Raw genomic sequence first — 19,157 nt, 5'->3', positions numbered from 1 at the left:
TACATAATGAATAAACATTGATAGGAATATAGTGAGTAGAGTTCAGTTGAAAGATTATTAATTTGAAAGATAGTTGTATCAAGGAGATACAGGACATCAGGTAGATACCTTACAATCCTTTAGGGTGATTAGTAAGCAGCCAAACTCCAGTCTTCTGAAGTTTGCTGAAGCCATTGCCATCAGGCGACAGAAACCTGACCTATGTATTCAAAAGGAGACGGTGGTTAATCTTTCCTTACCCTGGTGACAAATATTCCTTCACTGAACCTTAAAATTTTTTTCTTCCTTTTTTTCTGTTGCATTTATTACATCATTGATTCTAATTTAATTTTTTCAACTATCTTTCAAATTAATAATCTTTCAACTGAACTCTACTCACTATATTCCTATCAATGTTTATTCATTATGTAATCAATTGTTTCTAACTCATTTTTGAACTGTTGTCACAATTAATGTTGTAGAATATTCTTTCACATTAGGTATATATTTACAATATTCAGTAAGCAACTAAAACCCATTATGTAATTATGAGGATTTTTAAATATCACAGGTTGTAAGCAGCTGACGAGAACCTACGAAATAAAATGAATTCATGCTATTCTGCTAGAATCTTTGTTCTTGCTCTTTTCAAAATGATAAAGGGAACCATGTGTATGAAATGACAGCAAATTATATTTCAATGAAAACATCAATACAGATTTTCAAAATAAATGAATAGGTGGGACTAGAATTTATGGAAGGTCTTTAAGCGACACTAAAATGCCCTTGAAAATGTTCACCTACTTACTAGTGTTGAATGAGAGTTATACACCAGTGTGAGAAATTAGGATTAGGATTTACGGCTGATGGTTAAGGTTAGGAATTAGATTTGGGGTTTTCATCACGAACAGACAATTCAATAGTGAAGGTAACTGAAAAGATAGACTTCAACTGAACTTGTTCTACAATTGAAATCAATAGTTGTTTGTTGCACTTGAGATTTGTGGAAACTATGTTGCTTGATATCAACGACAGTATTTGACGACAATATATGCATGACTAAACAGTTTATAAAGATGCATATGAAAGGATTTTCACATAGTATTCTAGCGACGAATACGTGGGTTACCAAGTACAGATCCATATACTCAACTTTGAGTCACAGTTTATGTTTGAGGCCTAGTGGTACATGACCGCCAAAACCGAAGTAGTTGAGGACGATACAAACCTATGACCTAGTGGTTGAAAGTCAAAGATTTTGACGATTAAACTATTGCTCTACTAATGGTACGCTACGAGCTTGTAGCGAAGCCAAAGATTCCTGAGTGAAATTAGTAGCAAAGTCACAGGTACGCGGTGCCAAAGAGTTTCATACAAGAAAAAAACAACTACTACTGGTTAATCGTTCGGTGTAGTTCCCCACTCGATGCCGATGAGTAACTAAAATGAATGTTAACATAGTAACATTGTATTAACAAGAACCATGGTGATAATAACAAATAATTACTTTAGCAAGAGTTTGTGCCTGAGAGGTGGCACCAAACTTGGTTCCCATAAATGGAACTGCAGAACTAGCAAATTCTGTTGCAACTGTTGAATGTAGTTGTTGTTGTTGTTCCTGTAAACGTTTTCCATCAGCTAGTGATCGTTGAAGATCAGAATTTTGAGTTTGTAAATCGGCGACTAAATCTCTAAATTTACCTAATGTTTGTTCATAATCTGCAATGGTTTCACGTGTAGCATCTAAATGACGTACAAGTTGATTTATTTGTGTATTGGCTCGTTCAATTTCTTCACGCAGTTCAAGCTCAGTTTCACGACTATTCTCTTGTAATTCATCATTCATTTCGCATAGTATTTCCTATTTTAGAAAAAAGGAGGAATACAAAATAAGGAGTGTAACAAGTTATATTGACAACGCTAAATATTGCTTTTCACAACATTTCCGATTTATGATAATGTTTTCAATCAATCCTATGCAAATCAAAGGATGAGATGACAAAGGAAGAAAACTGAACACCATCTACAAAATAAATTGTTCCAGCTGTGAAAAACACTACGTCGAACAAAATGGACGCCTCCTTCATCTTCGCCTGCACGAACGTCAATTAACGGTCAAACGCCATGATATATCCTCACTTATGTCAATGCATGTGGACAACTGTGGACACACATTAGGCTGGGAAAATGTTGAGATCTTAGACAGAGGGTATTCTAACAACTCCAGAGGATTCTTTTAGAAGCTTGGCACTCAGGTCAGTCAGCAATCAACAAACACATTGAAATCGATCCAATTTATCAACCAATGAGAGAAATTATGGACAAATGTAGGACCAACAATCAAATCAATCGGAGATACAATCAAAATAAAAAAAGTAAACAATGACAGGTTAAAAGTTAACAATAACCAATCAAAACCGAGGTCTACAGGGCAAGCTGCGAGTCATATGTAGAGAAGTTCGAACACTTCACTTCTACTTGAAGTTTGTGCTGCTGATGAAATCATTCATTGCCCTCAAATGCCCTGATACGGCCAAGAGTGGAGAGAGTCCGCTCTACCTCTCGAAGTGCTCTCACATGACTACACGTAAATATCCTCTGTCAGGGAAGTCCTACTCACTACCTTCTCGCAACACGGGTGTTGTTTACGAAATTGAGAGGATGAAGAACTAATGTCCGGAGCTTTAACCGGGTTGGTAGACACGGAGAGTCCACCTAGGGGAGTTGGAAAACCCTAATTCCAAACCAATGGTGCACATGGGCTCCAGGGTCCTGAAGGAACAAATGGTGTATGAACCTATTATTGGTCACCAGCTACCATGGGACTGCATCCCCTTACGTTGCTTCACTGCCTTGTGGATCAGACCTTTAGGTCAAAGGCTCCGGGTGTGGCTCCCTAAGAAAACCACCTGCTTAGGTTAGGGCACCCGGGCAGTATTACAGCCCTCACACATATCAAATGAGATTTGTGTGGCGCATAAGTATCTGGCGCCCCCTTGTACTAATATCTCTGTGTTCAAATAAATAAATAGGTAAATAATAATAATGTCGTTCAGAAGAACGATGAAAGCTCCACAACCAAATCATCCAGCTTACAGAACAAAACTCCACCAAAATAGATGAATATCTCAGGTGACACAAAAAGTACGTAGTTGGAACAATTAAAAAACCAATTGATTATGAAACTATACAATGAAACTAGTCAATTAAGATAAATCACTAATGGATTTTTTTTACTAAATGTTTCACTAACAATCAGATTCTGTAAGTTGATACGAATGAGGCAACATCTTAATGGCATTAGCCCTCTTAAAACAAACAATTCTCAATGCTATGAAATAGGGCTATTTTACTTATTTTGGATTTAAAATGTTTACTGTTGCAATGGTAACCAGCTAAGATGTGTATCTTAACACATGAATGAGAGAATAAGGTTTCACAACGTATTTTATGTGTAACAATTAAGTATTAAAGTGTTATTCAATTAACAACTGAAATCTAGACAGATCGGTTGTGTGAACTCCTAAACTTGAGAAAAGAGATATAATTAAGTTGTAATACAATTTTCGATAGAGTTCTAATCAATGTTGTTGAATAGGTTTATAGGTATATGCAGAGATTATTTGTAGTTTGAGCTTATGTATATATTTTCTGTCTGTTGAAGTGGATGAAGTATTTCAGAACCGAAGTTCTGAGTTTTTTTTCATTTTGATAAAAACCGGATGTAATAACCATTAAGCCATCGTCCCAAATTCTATCTATGAAAAATTTTATGTTATGATTTTTACGTAAGACAACATAGATAACTGCATAAAATCACCCAATAATATGAATATATTTGTTGTTTGTACACATATAACCTGATGTAGTAAGCAAACGAGACATACCCTATCGAACTACACAATGTATTAACACTATTCGTGATAATGAAAATGTAACTGAGATAAAATCAACTCATTTATCTACCTGCCCAAAAGTTATAACCTACGTGGTCAATATCGGAGTCACTCTAGGTGTAAGTAATGTTATTTGGCACACAATTTTCTTACGAACTTCACTCTCTGTCTAGAAAAGCTGGTCGTTAGTCAACAGTTACTTTAGAAATGAGCTTGCATAAATTCTGCATGGACGTAATTCACGTAGAAGCTGTAAACGACTACACACTGTAACTGTTAATTTGAAACAGATAATAGTTTAGAGTATAAAATATCATTTTTGTGGGTAAATTAAACATATTATTTATTTGTGTTGTATATCAGTGGAAAAACTAATGACAGCCAACTCAATGACCAAAATTAAAATTGAACTAAAGTCATGCATAGATACATATACACTTACCAAATCATTTCTTTCCTCTTTAACTTTTTCAAGCATTTCTTCCAATTCTAGATTACGTTGTGTCAATTGACTAACCATTGTATCAGCACCAAGTGAAGCGTCTACTTGTTCTTTCAACTCAATAGTTTGTTCAATACTTTCTTTTAAATCGTTAGTTAGACGTTCTTTCTCTGTTTGAAGTTGATTAATTTCAGATTCCAAAGATGTAATCTATCACAATAAGGAAGAGAAACAAAGAAACTTTAAGATACATGAAGTAATTTATTAGTAAGACTTTGTAATTTCTTGTTCAAGTCCTAGTGTGAACATCAAAACTAAGGGGGAGGGGATGAAGTAACATCAAGCTGATGAATTCCAAATCTGTATGAAACTCATATCTTGGATACTACTGCTGATCTCATACCAGCTATATTGAAAGAAGTCACTTATTCAAAAGAATTTACTAAATATTTTAATGTAATGACAGTTATTTAATTTAGGAAAAGTGATATAACTGAGTATTAATTAGTTTAAGAAAGATTTCTTTGAATCTGGCTATGAAGTTTAAGTCACGCACTTTCACATGAGTCAATGAATGAAACCAGAGAGCACTGGACGCAAAGCTATTAACTGTTTGCAAATGGAGTATGTAAAGTGGATTTCGAAAAAACAACACGTAACCTTATAATGTGAGGTTTTATTTGAAGTGATTGAGTTAAATGAACCATAAGTTTTACAACTAACTAAATCACCATGAGATATTGTATGGTTGAATTTAATTCACACAAAAAGTTAACTTACTTGTTTAGTTAAAGCAGTTATTTCTTGTTTATCTTGATTAGTTAAATCTCTTAGTTTAACAAGTGCTTGTTTCATTCGTTCATTTTGTTGTTCAAGATTCTTCAATTGTAATGGAGTTGGTCCACCATCTGCACCAGGTAAAGTGGTTGCTCCTCCTGTCAATGTTAAAAAAAAAATCACATTTATCGAAATTATGTAAATATATATGAGTACCTTACAGATAAGTGGTATAATATCACTCTATCACTGAGATCAGCAAACGTCTCCACATGGTTATGTGTACGAATCCAAAAGGGTGACAGAGCCACACACAGTCTAAAAAGGAGAATTTCCGATTCTTTAAAAAGAACATTTCCCACAACAACATTGCGAATAGTATTCTCCAGCCGATCACTGCTCACCAATAATCTTAAAGATAAATTATCGCATCTGACCAACTCAATGTGCATTTATCCATTGACCTGCTCATGTGGAGCTAGGTATATAGGTCGTTCGATGCGTACTTTATCCAAAAGTATTCAAGAACATTGTCCGGTATGGCTAAAAAGAGGAGGAAGAGGTTCAATAAGAAGCTCAGTAATCGAACACCCTGTGAACACAGGTCATCCAATCAAGACAGACTCTGCGTTCAAAGTCATCTACAAGGTAAGTAGAAGTTACCCAAAAACAATTAGACTGCATCTTCTTTGTATTGCCGAAGCATTAGCCATACATCTGGAAAGACCAGAATTGTGTGTGCAAAAGCTACTGGTACAACTTCTACCATGGTCCTGATGTCTTATAATTTTTATTTTTAATTTTTCTCTTTCTTCATACTCTTCTTCCTTTACAGCCATCTGCTTCACCCTACATCTTCCTCTTAAATTTTCTACCCCCAACTGGTTCATTTTGTTTCCACGAATTTCAACATTTATCTTATCATGCTGAGCTATATTTTTCCAATGATGATTTCCCTATCTATCATTTGATGAATACCTAAGCCATTAACAATCAAACGATTATTAAACTTTCCTTGTTTTTAAAAGAATTTTTTAATAACTTTGTTTATTCAACCTTATTGTCAACATGCCTAACAGAAGTTCATTATCAGTATTATTATCATTCTGTAAAAATGAGTATAAATATTTACGATTGTACAGCTTTGGAAATGAATCCGCCGAAAAGAGAACTTTTTGCTGAACTAATCTTTCTTAATTAAAATTATAAGTAACATTTTAAAGGTAACTCAAAACAACTCCAGTCATCTTCATAAAGTACTAATTATAAGTAATATATATGAACAAACTAACCTTTCTCTTCAGATTCTTCTTTTAAAATTTGATTTTCAAGTGTCAATTCTTCTACTTGTTCTTTTAATAATTCAATTTCTGTAGTTAATGATTCTAATTTTTCTTCTGCCATTTCTTTATCTAATGTAGCCATTTCCACACTTTCAACCATTTCAGCTACTTCATCACGATAACGATCAAATGCTTCTTTAATTTCAGCTTTTTCCTTTATTTTTATTTTTTATAAATAAAGAAAATTATCATTGGGTTATTACAAATATATTGATTTATTTATAACAATCTACCCAATGCTCAATTTATTCGAAATTATCAAGTCAAATCTTGGTAATGATACCTACAAAATTATCACTAGTTAAAAGGGTTTTGTGAGTACCAATTTAATTTGTAAATTGTATTTGTCATAGATTGATTTGAATTAGAATAATCATGAAAACCATTGAGTACACATTGGACAACTGTTTCATTAGGCCGGATTGCAAATCGACTGTAATAGGAATTGTGTCATCGAACCGACTCAGTGGTTAAGTGCTCAAACCAAATCAGTCAGTGATTGAGTGCTGTTAGAAGTATGAGAGCAGTTATCACTTCCCGGTTGCCCACACTGTGGAAGGGTTCTTTTGGAGGTACCTGGAAAGGAAATCGGGTTAGAGTTGGTCTTAGTGACCTAGGAGCGTGAGCGCAGTGTCCAAGAGACAACTGATTGAGGTCAATTATACACAATCTTTTTGTGGGTAAGTCTTGTGTTAGCTCCGTACTTGTTGAGACCTTACCGCCGGAGACGGATATCCGTGGAATAAGGCGAGGTGTGCACTTCTATGGTCAACGTTTTCCAAACCCACTCTTCCTTATGGGAAGACAGCATCGCTGTCATGCTGCTTCTCTGAGGGAAACACCTAACTGTCGTCACACCTCTGTACAGTCAGCAGTAAGACTTCGCCTTTGGACCTTGGGTTTGTTGCTTTTAGTCATACCGTTCTTCAACCGACCTGTCTGGCATGGTAGGACCTTGAAGAACGATTGTTCCAGCCGGTATAGCTCGATTAGTTCATCACGATACGCAAGCCCGACCACCACATCAAGGTAGCAACAACGGTCGGGCCGAACAAAATACCTATATATCCCGAGTTCACTCGACTGAGAAGTCCTATACCAGGATGAAAAAGCTTTCTAGTCCTCTCTGGTTTTTAATGGCACCCTGAGATCATACATAAGGTTTAAGTGATATCCATGATATTTGATAACCAGTGTCTTATTAATACAGTGTTCTAGGAAGCTCCAATTACTACTACTGTGTGATTAACCTGACGACATCGATCTAATACTCACAATAAATCAAATTAATACAGCCCAGAAACTAAGTACAAGGTTTTCCAAAACATATTTACCAAGTATAGGTTGACATGTTCTGTTTAGCGTCACAGTTAGTGTAAAGGTTAGTGCTACTATCTGGCTCTCTAAACCGAAGGGGGTGAAGCAGAATCGGAACCTCAGAAGGACAGTTTTAAAACCAAACATTTTAACAACTAAGGTACCGCACCACAATCAAAAGTCAGGATAATTTGAGTCCCTCATTTTAAATATGAGGAATGGGGAAATTATTGAATTGATGAAATAGTAGACGAAGCGACGTGCCACCTTAAAAGTTGTAGATCGAAAGTTAAATGCTTTAACTTCAGTGAGCCGTCTGCTCACATTTGATAGCCGAACTAAAAACGAGTTAGTTAGAAACCCAAATGATCGAGTTGATGAATTAACACCAACAGCATTTTATAATAAGAGAAAGAAGGGTAAGCATTTTTATATGTAGACATGACCGCTTTCCGATAGCCTTATACTAAACTAAATCTATTCTAGACAATCATTACAATTGGTAGAATAAGAAAAACATACTGTTTTTAATTGTGCAATTTCACGTTGTAATTCAGCTGCTTGTTCTCTCATTAAACGTCGATTTTCCTCGAGTTGAGTAAATTGAATCTTGATACGTTCTAATTCTTGTATTCTGGTTTTATCTTCTTCTCGTTTCATTTTTAAGGCTTCAATTTGATCATGTAGTGTTGTTATTTCGGCGCGTAGATTAGTTAGCTCCAATTCTGTGTCCGGTGAATGAGTACCACCACCGTCGCTTGATACAACAGCAGATGGACTAACAACAGACGATCTTGGTATTTTATGAGAACTGTCTTTATGCTTAATAGATATATTTTCAAGCTCTAGTTTTTGTGAAATTATTTTAATATCACTAGCTCCTGCAATGGTTAAAACTTCAGGTATTTTGCTACTATCAGTAGTAGTCGGTAGTTTTGGATCACTTGTTTTTATAGTTGATGAAATAGTTTTCGGCAATGTATCACCACTAGGTTGAATGGATTCTTTAACAGGTTTACTTTCAGTGGATTTGTTGAGAGGACTTTCACTTTTTGAAATTGGTGCTACATTACTTTGTACCAGATCTGGATTGGATCCAGTTGATGAGGTCTTGAAAAAATAAAGCAAACAAAAATAGTAGTGAATATTAATGTTTTTGACCAATGAAGAGAATGGGAGACGTAAAAAAATAGATTAGTAAAACAAGATTAGACGATCGCATAGATATGTTGTGGTATACCAAACATTCTAGAAATACAACTATCGAACAAAAATACATATATACAACTAATCAGAAATAGATAACATGTTATAAATGTATGACTTATAAACTTAAAAAAAGCGAACAGAATTATAAAATACAAAATGATTATTAATTAGATATTAACCTAATAAAATGTAATGGATTAAACATCCAACAGTAATTAACACTTAATTTAGAATAAATCGATCGTTGTCTGGAGGTATATTCTTCGAACAACATATAATGCTGTTCAGTGAGACACTAATTATGTGATTAATAAGTAGTATTGAATAGAAACAAATAATATTTGTTTTAAGTTAATGAAAATGAAGATTTGTAATAAACGAGTTACTAATCCTTAGGAAATAACCCTTGGATCATATAAGAATGGAACAGACTACTGGAATACTGATTAATAGTATTGACTTATATTATAAATTAAGATTTGAAAAGGTTTTGCGGGAAATTTCATTCAATACATAGCATGTGTTGGAGTGATCCAGAAAATTGTTTGCAAAAGACAAGCAAGCATTAGGAAACACTAGGAAGCGTTTCATCCAATCAGCGCTCACTCGAAGTTTAAGCCAAAAACATCAAGGAAGTGAAACGTCACATGCAGAGGTTTTGATTGGCTGATTGCTACACTGCTACTATGTTTAGTAACACTCCAGAATCTTCTAACAACCCAAGGACATTGAAAATATTATAAAAACACTGTATTTTCTGTATTGAAATGAACTTTGGAGTAAACTACTTCTCGCATACATTGCGTCTTCTCTCGTGTTCAAGTCGCTATATAGTTCTAGCTTGAGGGTTACAAAATAGCTTAGGAGACGAATATAGCGTTCGATTCACAAGACTTGTCAATATTGCGAAAGAAAAATCACAGGAAGGTATACAGTGATGAACATAAGTCTTATTCGAGATAGTTAGTTTTCCACAGTAAATATCCATGACTTACATTTATAAATAAGACAGTAAATACAACGATAGGTTATTAAAAAATAAAATCAAGCTTATCAATAGAACAATTATTTGAATGTTATTTTAAAACGCAATAACTGTTAAAATGAACGAACAGAATACTAGTCGATAGATCAAATACAATCATACATTATGGATGATTGGTGGCTGTATCAAGAGATTGGGTTATTGAAACAACTACTCTCCCAACACCTAAGTGATCCAATATCGAATAGATGATCCCTAACCAGAAGAACAAACGTCTACTTTAGTAAAATCGCATTATTATTTTAAAAAAAATAAATATATAAGCAGAATTAGAAGTCGATTGAAACAGAGACCACTGAAAGATACAGACTTAAATAGACCACTTAAGTATTAATGAAATTAAGATTTAAATATCAGGACTAATCGCTCTCTCTCTCTGAAAATGAATCAATAAAATTGACTTCTGTTTATCGTATCAATTAGTACCCTGAATTATACGTTAATTTACTCAAACAGTTAATGACAAAAATCTCAATGATTGGAACAGTTAGAAAAGTATTGTACCATAATGAACAAGTTTTTGAGAATCAGTAAATTCAATGAATAAACACCGGTATGTTTTTTTTAACTCCAAAGGTAAAAGGTCTTATCCCATGATAAAAATTCCCTAGTATGTAAGATAAATGAAGTAATTATATCGTAAGAAAAAGTGTCTATCAAGAATTCCCTTGTTAACATTTTGGAAAAAGGATTTCATTTATATTGATCCGTTAACACAGCTAAGAGTAGTAACAGGCGTAAGTAAGCAAGTAAGTAAGTTAAACCAGCTACAATTTACCAAACTGCAAAATAAAACAATTTAAAACCCTAAGATTTTTAGGTCAAATATAGCAGATTTACATTAGCGCATCAATTAGCTTTTGAGTGTACTGTTGTTGTTTTTGTTTAAGGAAGAAAAAATCAATCTTACCACACTAGGTCTCTTTAATGCAGGCTAGTGAGAAAACAAGACATAAGGATTACGTTAATAAAATAAAGAACAAAGCACATGAACTCAGTAAGAGTGAAAAGTAATCCATAAAAAAAGTCGTATGTGAGCATGTGTAAACAAACTAATTCATTTAATTGATTGTGATTAATATACAGTGAACAAGAAAATATAGTGACTGTGTACGATAATGACCATGACTAGAGTAGTAGAAGTATATGTAATGGATATAATTAATTCTTCAAATACTATTGGGTTGTATTGGTAACATGTGACATTATTGAAATATGAAATATAACCACACCCCTTTTGACAAGCTAATGTTTGTTAGGATGTTGTAATGCTTTATATGAATGTCTGTAAAAACCTGTCATGTGAGGAGTAAGTCGGATTTCACTCTGGTCATGGATAAATTGACTATATCTTCATCGTACGCCAAATGCTAAAACATCGCCAAAATGACTGCAGGGCAAATAAACGTTATTTTTATAGATATTATGGCTGCTTTTGATTCGTTGGACAGAACTGTAGTCTGGGTTTTTTTAATAGTGAGCCTGAGGATTTTAGCAACTTCTTCAAGGTTTTATATGGAAACACTTCATGAGAAGCAAAGGAATACGACCACCTCTCTTCATTGTTCCGGCCCCCGAGTAAGATAAGAAAGGATTTCCAAAGCTCACCATTCCTCTCCAACTTTACCATTGATTTGTGCAGAGTATACGTCTTCGGTGCCGTATTTTATGTGTATAAAATAAAATAAAATATATGGAGGCATAGCCTGATAGTTCGAGCAAGTTCTAAAAGCCTAGGTTACTAGTCTAATCTTGACATCATTTACCGAGGTTCAAGAGAATGAATGATGTGGTTATTCTTCCAAAAAAACGTTCTAAAATAAGCGAGAAGAAAGCAAATAAATCAATCTCTTAATTAGATGTTAGCATAAGATGAAGTATTTATATATGTATTTCATTCTTTAATTTCATTAGTTTCTACTGTCTTTTCCTCTCTCGTATTTATTCATCAATGTATTAGCATCGTTATTATTTTTAATCAATGACTTTCCCTTTTGGTTAATTTTCATTTATTTTCCCGCTAGTGTTGTAAATTGAATAGATATACACCATGATCAGATCCTATATTCTGTTCAACTATTTGGTCTGATTGCGATGCAATTAATAGCAATAATCGTTATTTGTTTCCCGGCAACTACTGTAGAAACTAAACACTTTCATGTATCATAATATGAATACTTTGTTTGAATTTAAAAAAAATTATACTTTAAATAAAGATTTACAAATGTGTCCACAAAAATGAACTACTAAGTTGTATTGTATTCAAGTAATAAGTTGAGTGGGTATGAGTTGCAAGCTAAGTATGAGAGCTAATCGCACAAACCAGCTGCCCAAGCCAAACTAGATAAGCGGGATTCGAACCAGGGACTTGGTCAAACCGTTTAATTCTTAAGCAAAAAACATGATAAACAAACTGAACGATAATAAACAAATACTTACTTGCGACGCTTTTCTGATTTCAGGTGGACCTATAAAAAATAAGTGGATAGTAGTGTAGATAGAAAAATTAGGACAGGATACACGTTTAAATATTAGTCATCAGGATTAAGGAGTTAATTATAGGCATATTGTGGGTGTTAGATAATGTAAGATTAGAGCTAATGAATATGCGCGTTTTTCAACATGCACTCAACGAAAACAGAACGTACGTCTCCCCGTTGAGGCAGGTATATTAGGCTTATCCTTCACTGATGGTGTTGAACTAGCTAAAGAAGAGCGCTTGAGAGCTGGTGACTTTAAAGTTCGTCCTGTGGATGCATGATATTAGAATTTCGTTGTAGACGGGTTAAAAAAAGGAAAGAAAAAACTTTGTAAAATATTGAAATAATATTTTTAAAAAGTCTGAAGCAACTCAGACATGAAGAACTACTCAAAATGAGAGACTGAACAACAACCGTTTTGTTACAATGATAAAATCCAGCAGAACTCCACACTGCTTACCTATTTTGACATCGAACTCAGAGTTTTCGTGTGACAAAGAGACTATTTTACTTCTCGACCACAGAACTGAGATCTGATAGCTGCCTACGTGAAACTTTATCATTTCACGGAGTAAATAGAAAATCACGACTGGCGTGAGATGACTAGGTTAACATTGAAGATAGATACTTGCTGAAGAAAGCTAGCGGCGGCCAAATCAAAACATAGCATCAGCTCATGAAGTCACTGACAAGTAGACTAAGCCATGTTAATAGATGTAAACTACCTGGTTGGCGTCCGCATAATTATCGGAACCAATGGTTAGAGACTTTGAATGATATGGATCGAAATCGTTTGCAATGGTGTAGGTGCATCCATTATTTCCCCCCCCCGAATTCCGACCTTCTGAATCCATCATAACTATTTTTCTTTGTATTTTCACTTCACTAACTTATGTCTTCTTAAATTGTATCACTCATACTGTTACTAACTCTACTATCCTGAAATTCGGGTTGAAAATTTCATTATTATGTAATAATGGAGTGTGTCAACTTGGACTGATGTACATACATGCCAAGTTCCACGTTGTGACTGACTAAGATACCTGAAGGACGATTGCGGTTTGTGAAACAATCGCAAGAGGAGCGGTCTCTTAGTAATTAAAGGGCTCCACTCTTAGTTATTAAGCACCAGGTTCAATAATATGTTGTGTAATTTAGAGTCCGGTACACAGACATACCTGGTATATTAACCAATCGTAGGACAGAGCACTACAATGTAAGATAATTTAGCAATTGTGTCACTAGACATTTGATTGGCAACTACGACAGAATCAAACTAGTAACGAGTAATGAGATATTTATATCGATCACATATCAACTTATAAAAGAGCGAACCAGAGTATTTATCAATAGCATTAGGGTTGGAGAAACCAGTCCTGAAAGAATATTTTAAAAAATGGACTGCAAAATGTAATACCTTTTGCCATTTCAGGTTTCAAACTGCTGGATAAAGAAGTTGAAGAACCCGTACGTTTAGGAGTTTCACCTAATGATAACCTAGATGTACTAGATTCTGAGGTTGTGCCTGATTCTGAAAGAACGCTTGAACTAGATAAATCCATTGTGTTTGATCCATCTTGGTCATCCAGAAGAGTAAGCTAAAGGATGAAGAAAGTGGGAAAATTAGTGATTCAGATTGTCATTTGAAAATGAACCATATATTACTGTTTTCAAATAGGAAATAGGCAGAAGTACTTACTATGAAACTTCGTAAGGAAAATTTAATTAGGAAGTATTTGCAAATTAGTCTGAAGTTGTAACTAAAATAAATAATTTAGTGATGAAGTCAAGTATCGTATTTCACTTTTGTCTACCTTTACAGTTGGTTGTTAATAAATATCTGTGGTAGACAAGACTGGAAGCGAAAACTCTGGAGCATAAGGTTTTACTGGATCTACTAGACGAAGGTCCTACAACTAACATTACAAACATGCGAAACCAATGAGATATATTCTTTAATATGAAAAAAAAAACAGGACGGTGCATTTTCCCGGATGTATCCAACTTATGTTAGTGTTCTTACTAACTTGTCAGTGCTTTTAAAAACCTCTCGACATTATTGTCTATGAAAATAATTGTCAACAAATATGATCAGATGTGACGAAAGATGACTAACAGCTAGCCTAATAGACAAGCATCATACAAGTATCAAGGGACGTCATCACTAACATGGTACTTGTGGAATGCATTTCTGATTTTCCAGAAAGTCTGCTGAATCCTATGGTAAACCTCAGTCGATAGCAAAGTCTACTAAGATATCAAGCTCATAAACACAACGAGGTAAAGCACTCCTTATTAATAACTACCACATAAAATGTTATATCAGTTAAAAAAAAAACTAAACAATAACAAACTGAGAGAGCACAACAAAATGGAAAACTTTTATCACAACGGGTTGTGATAAAGTTAATAAACTAGCGTCACTATCTTCTAATGACCAAATTAAGATATTTTAAATAGATCTGCAAGTGAATGAAGGTATGATAGGTGGATCGAAATGAATAGCATGTGAATTCCCAAACCCATGTTATGTAATGATACGACTTCTATGAGGCACACATTAGGTGTCGCGACACGTAATAAAAACATTAAACCTAGCATTTATGTGTAAAAAATATTCAGAGCATCATAAGTGAAGTAATTCCAACGAAAACTAAATGAATTTTTGATACCGAATAAGGAATTTCATCGATATGTGTGATCCCCTTCGAGAAAATTTAGTCAGTTAGTCAAGCAAACAAATCGACAACACTAGTTTGAACTTAGGAAGTCAAATATTCCAGAAATAAGGAAAATGAATATATTGAAACTACGAAATAATAAATAAAAGCAAATGGACATCAGTAAGGCATGAAATGTTGAGGAATACGGAAGAACACGAAATATTGTACTCGATGCCGACTCACAGATTTACCCAGTAATATCTACCCTCTCTTGGACTACACAACATAACTATTCGTCCCTATAAAACTTACATTGATACCTAGCGGTGCTTAAAATTTTAATTATTCACGCCTAAAGGTCATCGATAAGTAGTGATGTTGACAGTAGTATAATCGACTATGTGGAATACGTTACGCAGTGTCGACTTTGCGGAGGGTATAATAGGGCTAAACATATGTGAAAGAACGAACTTATTGATCGATTGCCTTAGTAGCTATATCATATGAAACGGCTGCTAAGACGTTCGGGAACTAAAGGACTAAATCAAAGTTGGGCAGCATAAGTGTAAGTCTCCCGAGATATTAGAGACGAACCTGAGATGGGCGCACAAAGATCCCATGATTCTCTTCACAAGTAAAGTAGCGTTTCCCTTGGACCGTACCATTGTTTTTCCCTTTCGCCTCCTCTAGTATCACTCCTACCCATTTCCCTGAATTCAAAGTAATAAAAGGGTTGGGAATCTACCAGGAGAAAATTGTGTTGTTCCAATATATGCTATGGTACCAACAACATCCTTTCCTGTCACCTCAACGCGAGAACCGATTTTTAGCTTTCCTTCAGCCATACCAGCATATGACCTTGAAATGACCTCGAAGGGCAAAATTCCCGCTTCTCTTTTCGTTGAAGATTTCAATTTCAGATGGTTTAAATAATTACAGATAGAATGGAAGAAGCTTCCGCCTAACGTGCCTTCATATATGGTGTGAGTAGATCTTCGGTATCGCCATGTAGGAACTTGGGGTAAACTTGGAAGTAGGGTCATCGATGACGTCATTCGATTGAAAACTGTTAGAAACCTCAACTGCACTAGCTTTATTATAGCATATTAGGGATCCTATCAGATATGGCTTACGAAGTTCCTCGTTTCTCTGCGACTTAGTCTTCACACACAGTAGTGATGCTGGCCGAATGATTTTCCTACCACCTCTAGGGAGGAGCAATCATGCAGTAATCTTATTCAAGTTCATGGCAGAGATGACCTATCAAACAACTGCGCCGACCCGTCCTGAAATATGGAAGGCAAACATGGAGGCAATCAACTCTGCAACATCGGCCTAAAACTGGGAAATCGACTCAAGGGTATCAGTACAGGAGGCATGGACTCATTTCAGACAGTTATACAGTCGGGTAATTCGACCTTATATTTCTTAAACAGTCCCAAAGATGACGAAGAAGCACGGCCGTCTCTGAATAGGCCATGATATTCGACGTTTACCAAGACAAAAGAGGATACATTCGAATGTTGCTATCAGCCTTGGCACAGCAAGTACGATGGGACGTTACAGGTCGGTAAGAAAGAGGTGTATAATTAAAATCCGGGAAGCTCAGAGAAAATATGAAATGCATTTGGCACAACCTGCACTCAAGCAGCCTAAGAGACTATTCTCGTACACAAATTACAGAACAAGATGCAGCATTGGATTCTTAACCTAATTAAAGAAGGGAGTGAATCTGAAATGATAAATGAAGATCAGGAAAAAGCAGAGGCTATAACTAACTGTTTTGGGTTAGTTTTCACTCAAGAGACTCTTCTAAAGGAATAACTATACCAAAGTACAAAGTCAAAAAACCGCCTGCTCACCATGAGCTTTGATCAAGACGATGTACTTAAGATTCTTACCACCTTAGACATAAAAATGTCAACAAGACCGAATGAACTAAACCCCGAAATCCTGAAACATATTGCACAATACATTGCAGCCCCATCGACTGTAATATTCAATATGCCACTTGACCAAGGTGCGTTACCGATGGACCAAAAGCATACAATCGTCGCTCTCATACAGAAAACAGGGCCAAGACAACTTCCACCAAACTGCAGACTTGCCATAATCATTACCGTGATCGTGGAAGGACGCTTAAAGTAGTCTTTGTTTAAACTAACATAAACATATATGCATATTTCTAGAGAAATGAAGAGAAGCGTCATTACTATCTCTTCTGAGAGTAAATTGCACTGTTCACCAGTGCTCATCCTTATTCGTTGAGCAGGCAAGGTATTTTGGTGAAAAATTATATAACCTAGTCTTTTAAAACTCATTCAGTGTGCAATTCTAAAGCATACGTATTATCCTGAATAACTAGCCGTTGGCTTTAGGGTAGTAGCAAAAATCAAGGTTATATCGTCAGGGTAATGTGAAACAAGGAGGAGTACTGAGTGAGTTCGTATATGAGGTCAAAGATTTCTGGTAATCACTAAAATTCCAGAGTTTGCTTTATGCGTTTTGATGACTTTCGAAGCCGTATCTAATAGAAAATTCATCTACGAAAGCATTCTTATGGCTTTTCTGTTGTGACTATGTTGTCGCCAGTCTGCACTCTCGTGAGAGGCTCATAAACTCTCTGTTAATATGACAAAAAATAGGACCTCGACAACTGCCTGTATAAAATTGTATCCAAAAACACCCGGAATACTGCTGAAAATGGTGTGAACATAGAAATCTAAAGATCAGTCGTCAGCTCCGTTCGTACCAACAAAATGACTGACTCATATCAAAGTGCGAATGCTACGTATAATCCCACCAAAACTTGTAACTCGATTGATTGATATTATGCTTTATTTTAGCAACAGCACTAACTACAGACACTAATTCACCACCAGTTCAATCGCATCCGTCACTGACACACGGGTACACTGAGAGTATGATATGACAGTTAGTTGGGCAGTCAATTCAATCTTCGCAGTTTTCATCCTACATTCTTACACCTGACGGTAACTACGCGAGTATTAACGATGAACCAATCCCTAAACTCACACCAACTCCAAAGTGTATGCGCCAGTTAACAGTATTTCCTTGCAAACAAACAAGCACCAATTATTTTAATATGCACCTTTCTAAAAAAAGGGGATTAAAGTAGTTTCAGAGACTGAAAAGAAGTTATTGATTAGACTTTTTCTTCAAGAAAATTGATTAAGTCACTCAGTAAAAGGAACTAACAAAATAGTTTGACATTGTAACCATTAATGTCTGAGGATTGTGCCCCAAAAATACCCATGATGTTTGGTCTAATTTTGCTATGACTAGTGAAAGTTGTTGAGTATGCAGTTTATTCGAACAGTACATGAAATAATAACTAAATGTGTACGCTAATTTGACGTTTTCTTAGTCGCCACGATTTTTCTGATATTTATATATATACAGTGTGGTGATTTTTCACTCTGTTGTTTGATAGCTGTGGAAATCGGCCTCAGAAAACAAAAATACCAGGAGGCTACAAGTATTCAATAACGGACATCTACAAACAATCTCTTACATCTGATATAACCGACAGTTTTGCTAACGTTAATGGCTCTAGTTGGGATTATTAAACCTTAATTCACAGTAATTACCAGTTCTAGTTATCAACTATTCCAACTCGCTTCTGTGAAAAGATTGTGAGGATATCAAAAGATACTTTGTTCAATATATAACATCCGCCTATAAATTTTCTGACCCGTGAACTAAGATATGGGACTATGGATTACGATATATGATGATGAGGATTATCAGACAAGTACTGTATTACACTGTGTTTATATCGTATTATCTAAATTTATCAAAGTAATCAATTATTTAAATATGCAAGTGCAAGTAATCGGAAAATAGATTTCAAAACTACAAGTGATTCGAATCTTAATAATTTCCTACTTAACCTATCCTTAAATATTTTAATACATTTCATTGTTTGGTCTTTTACGTTCTATAACAAAGTAAGTTTCAGATGTGCAAATTTATGTGACCTTCG

The 19,157-nt window shown here is 35.0% G+C and overlaps 1 protein-coding gene across 2 annotated transcripts in view; it reads right to left on the bottom strand.

Annotated features, from left to right (window-relative positions):
* Positions 1-16,051, bottom strand: part of DCTN1_1 (Dynactin subunit 1) — a 39,070-nt gene extending 23,019 nt beyond the window's left edge. Inside the window, exons 1-11 of one of the 2 annotated variants that reach the window (XM_051215503.1) lie at positions 15,897-16,030; positions 15,746-15,861; positions 13,906-14,086; positions 12,657-12,755; positions 12,448-12,476; positions 10,919-10,942; positions 8,277-8,864; positions 6,387-6,591; positions 5,098-5,252; positions 4,318-4,527; positions 1,487-1,840 (exon numbers count right to left, since the gene is read on the bottom strand). In XM_051215503.1, the coding sequence (XP_051066013.1) occupies positions 1,487-1,840; positions 4,318-4,527; positions 5,098-5,252; positions 6,387-6,591; positions 8,277-8,864; positions 10,919-10,942; positions 12,448-12,476; positions 12,657-12,755; positions 13,906-13,915 (1,674 nt within the window). In that variant the 5' untranslated portion in view covers positions 13,916-14,086; positions 15,746-15,861; positions 15,897-16,030. Of the gene's footprint in view, positions 1-1,486; positions 1,841-4,317; positions 4,528-5,097; positions 5,253-6,386; positions 6,592-8,276; positions 8,865-10,918; positions 10,943-12,447; positions 12,477-12,656; positions 12,756-13,905; positions 14,087-15,745; positions 15,862-15,896 lie in introns of both variants that reach the window. The other variant, XM_051215502.1, reaches the window with a different exon arrangement.
* Positions 16,052-19,157: the final 3,106 nt, after the last annotated feature.

This window comes from Schistosoma haematobium, chromosome 4 (assembly GCF_000699445.3).
Source record: "Schistosoma haematobium chromosome 4, whole genome shotgun sequence".
Classification (NCBI taxonomy): Eukaryota; Metazoa; Platyhelminthes; class Trematoda; order Strigeidida; family Schistosomatidae; genus Schistosoma; species Schistosoma haematobium.
The sequence above is the reverse complement of the archived record's forward strand: the minus strand, read 5'-3'. Positions and strand labels throughout refer to the sequence as shown.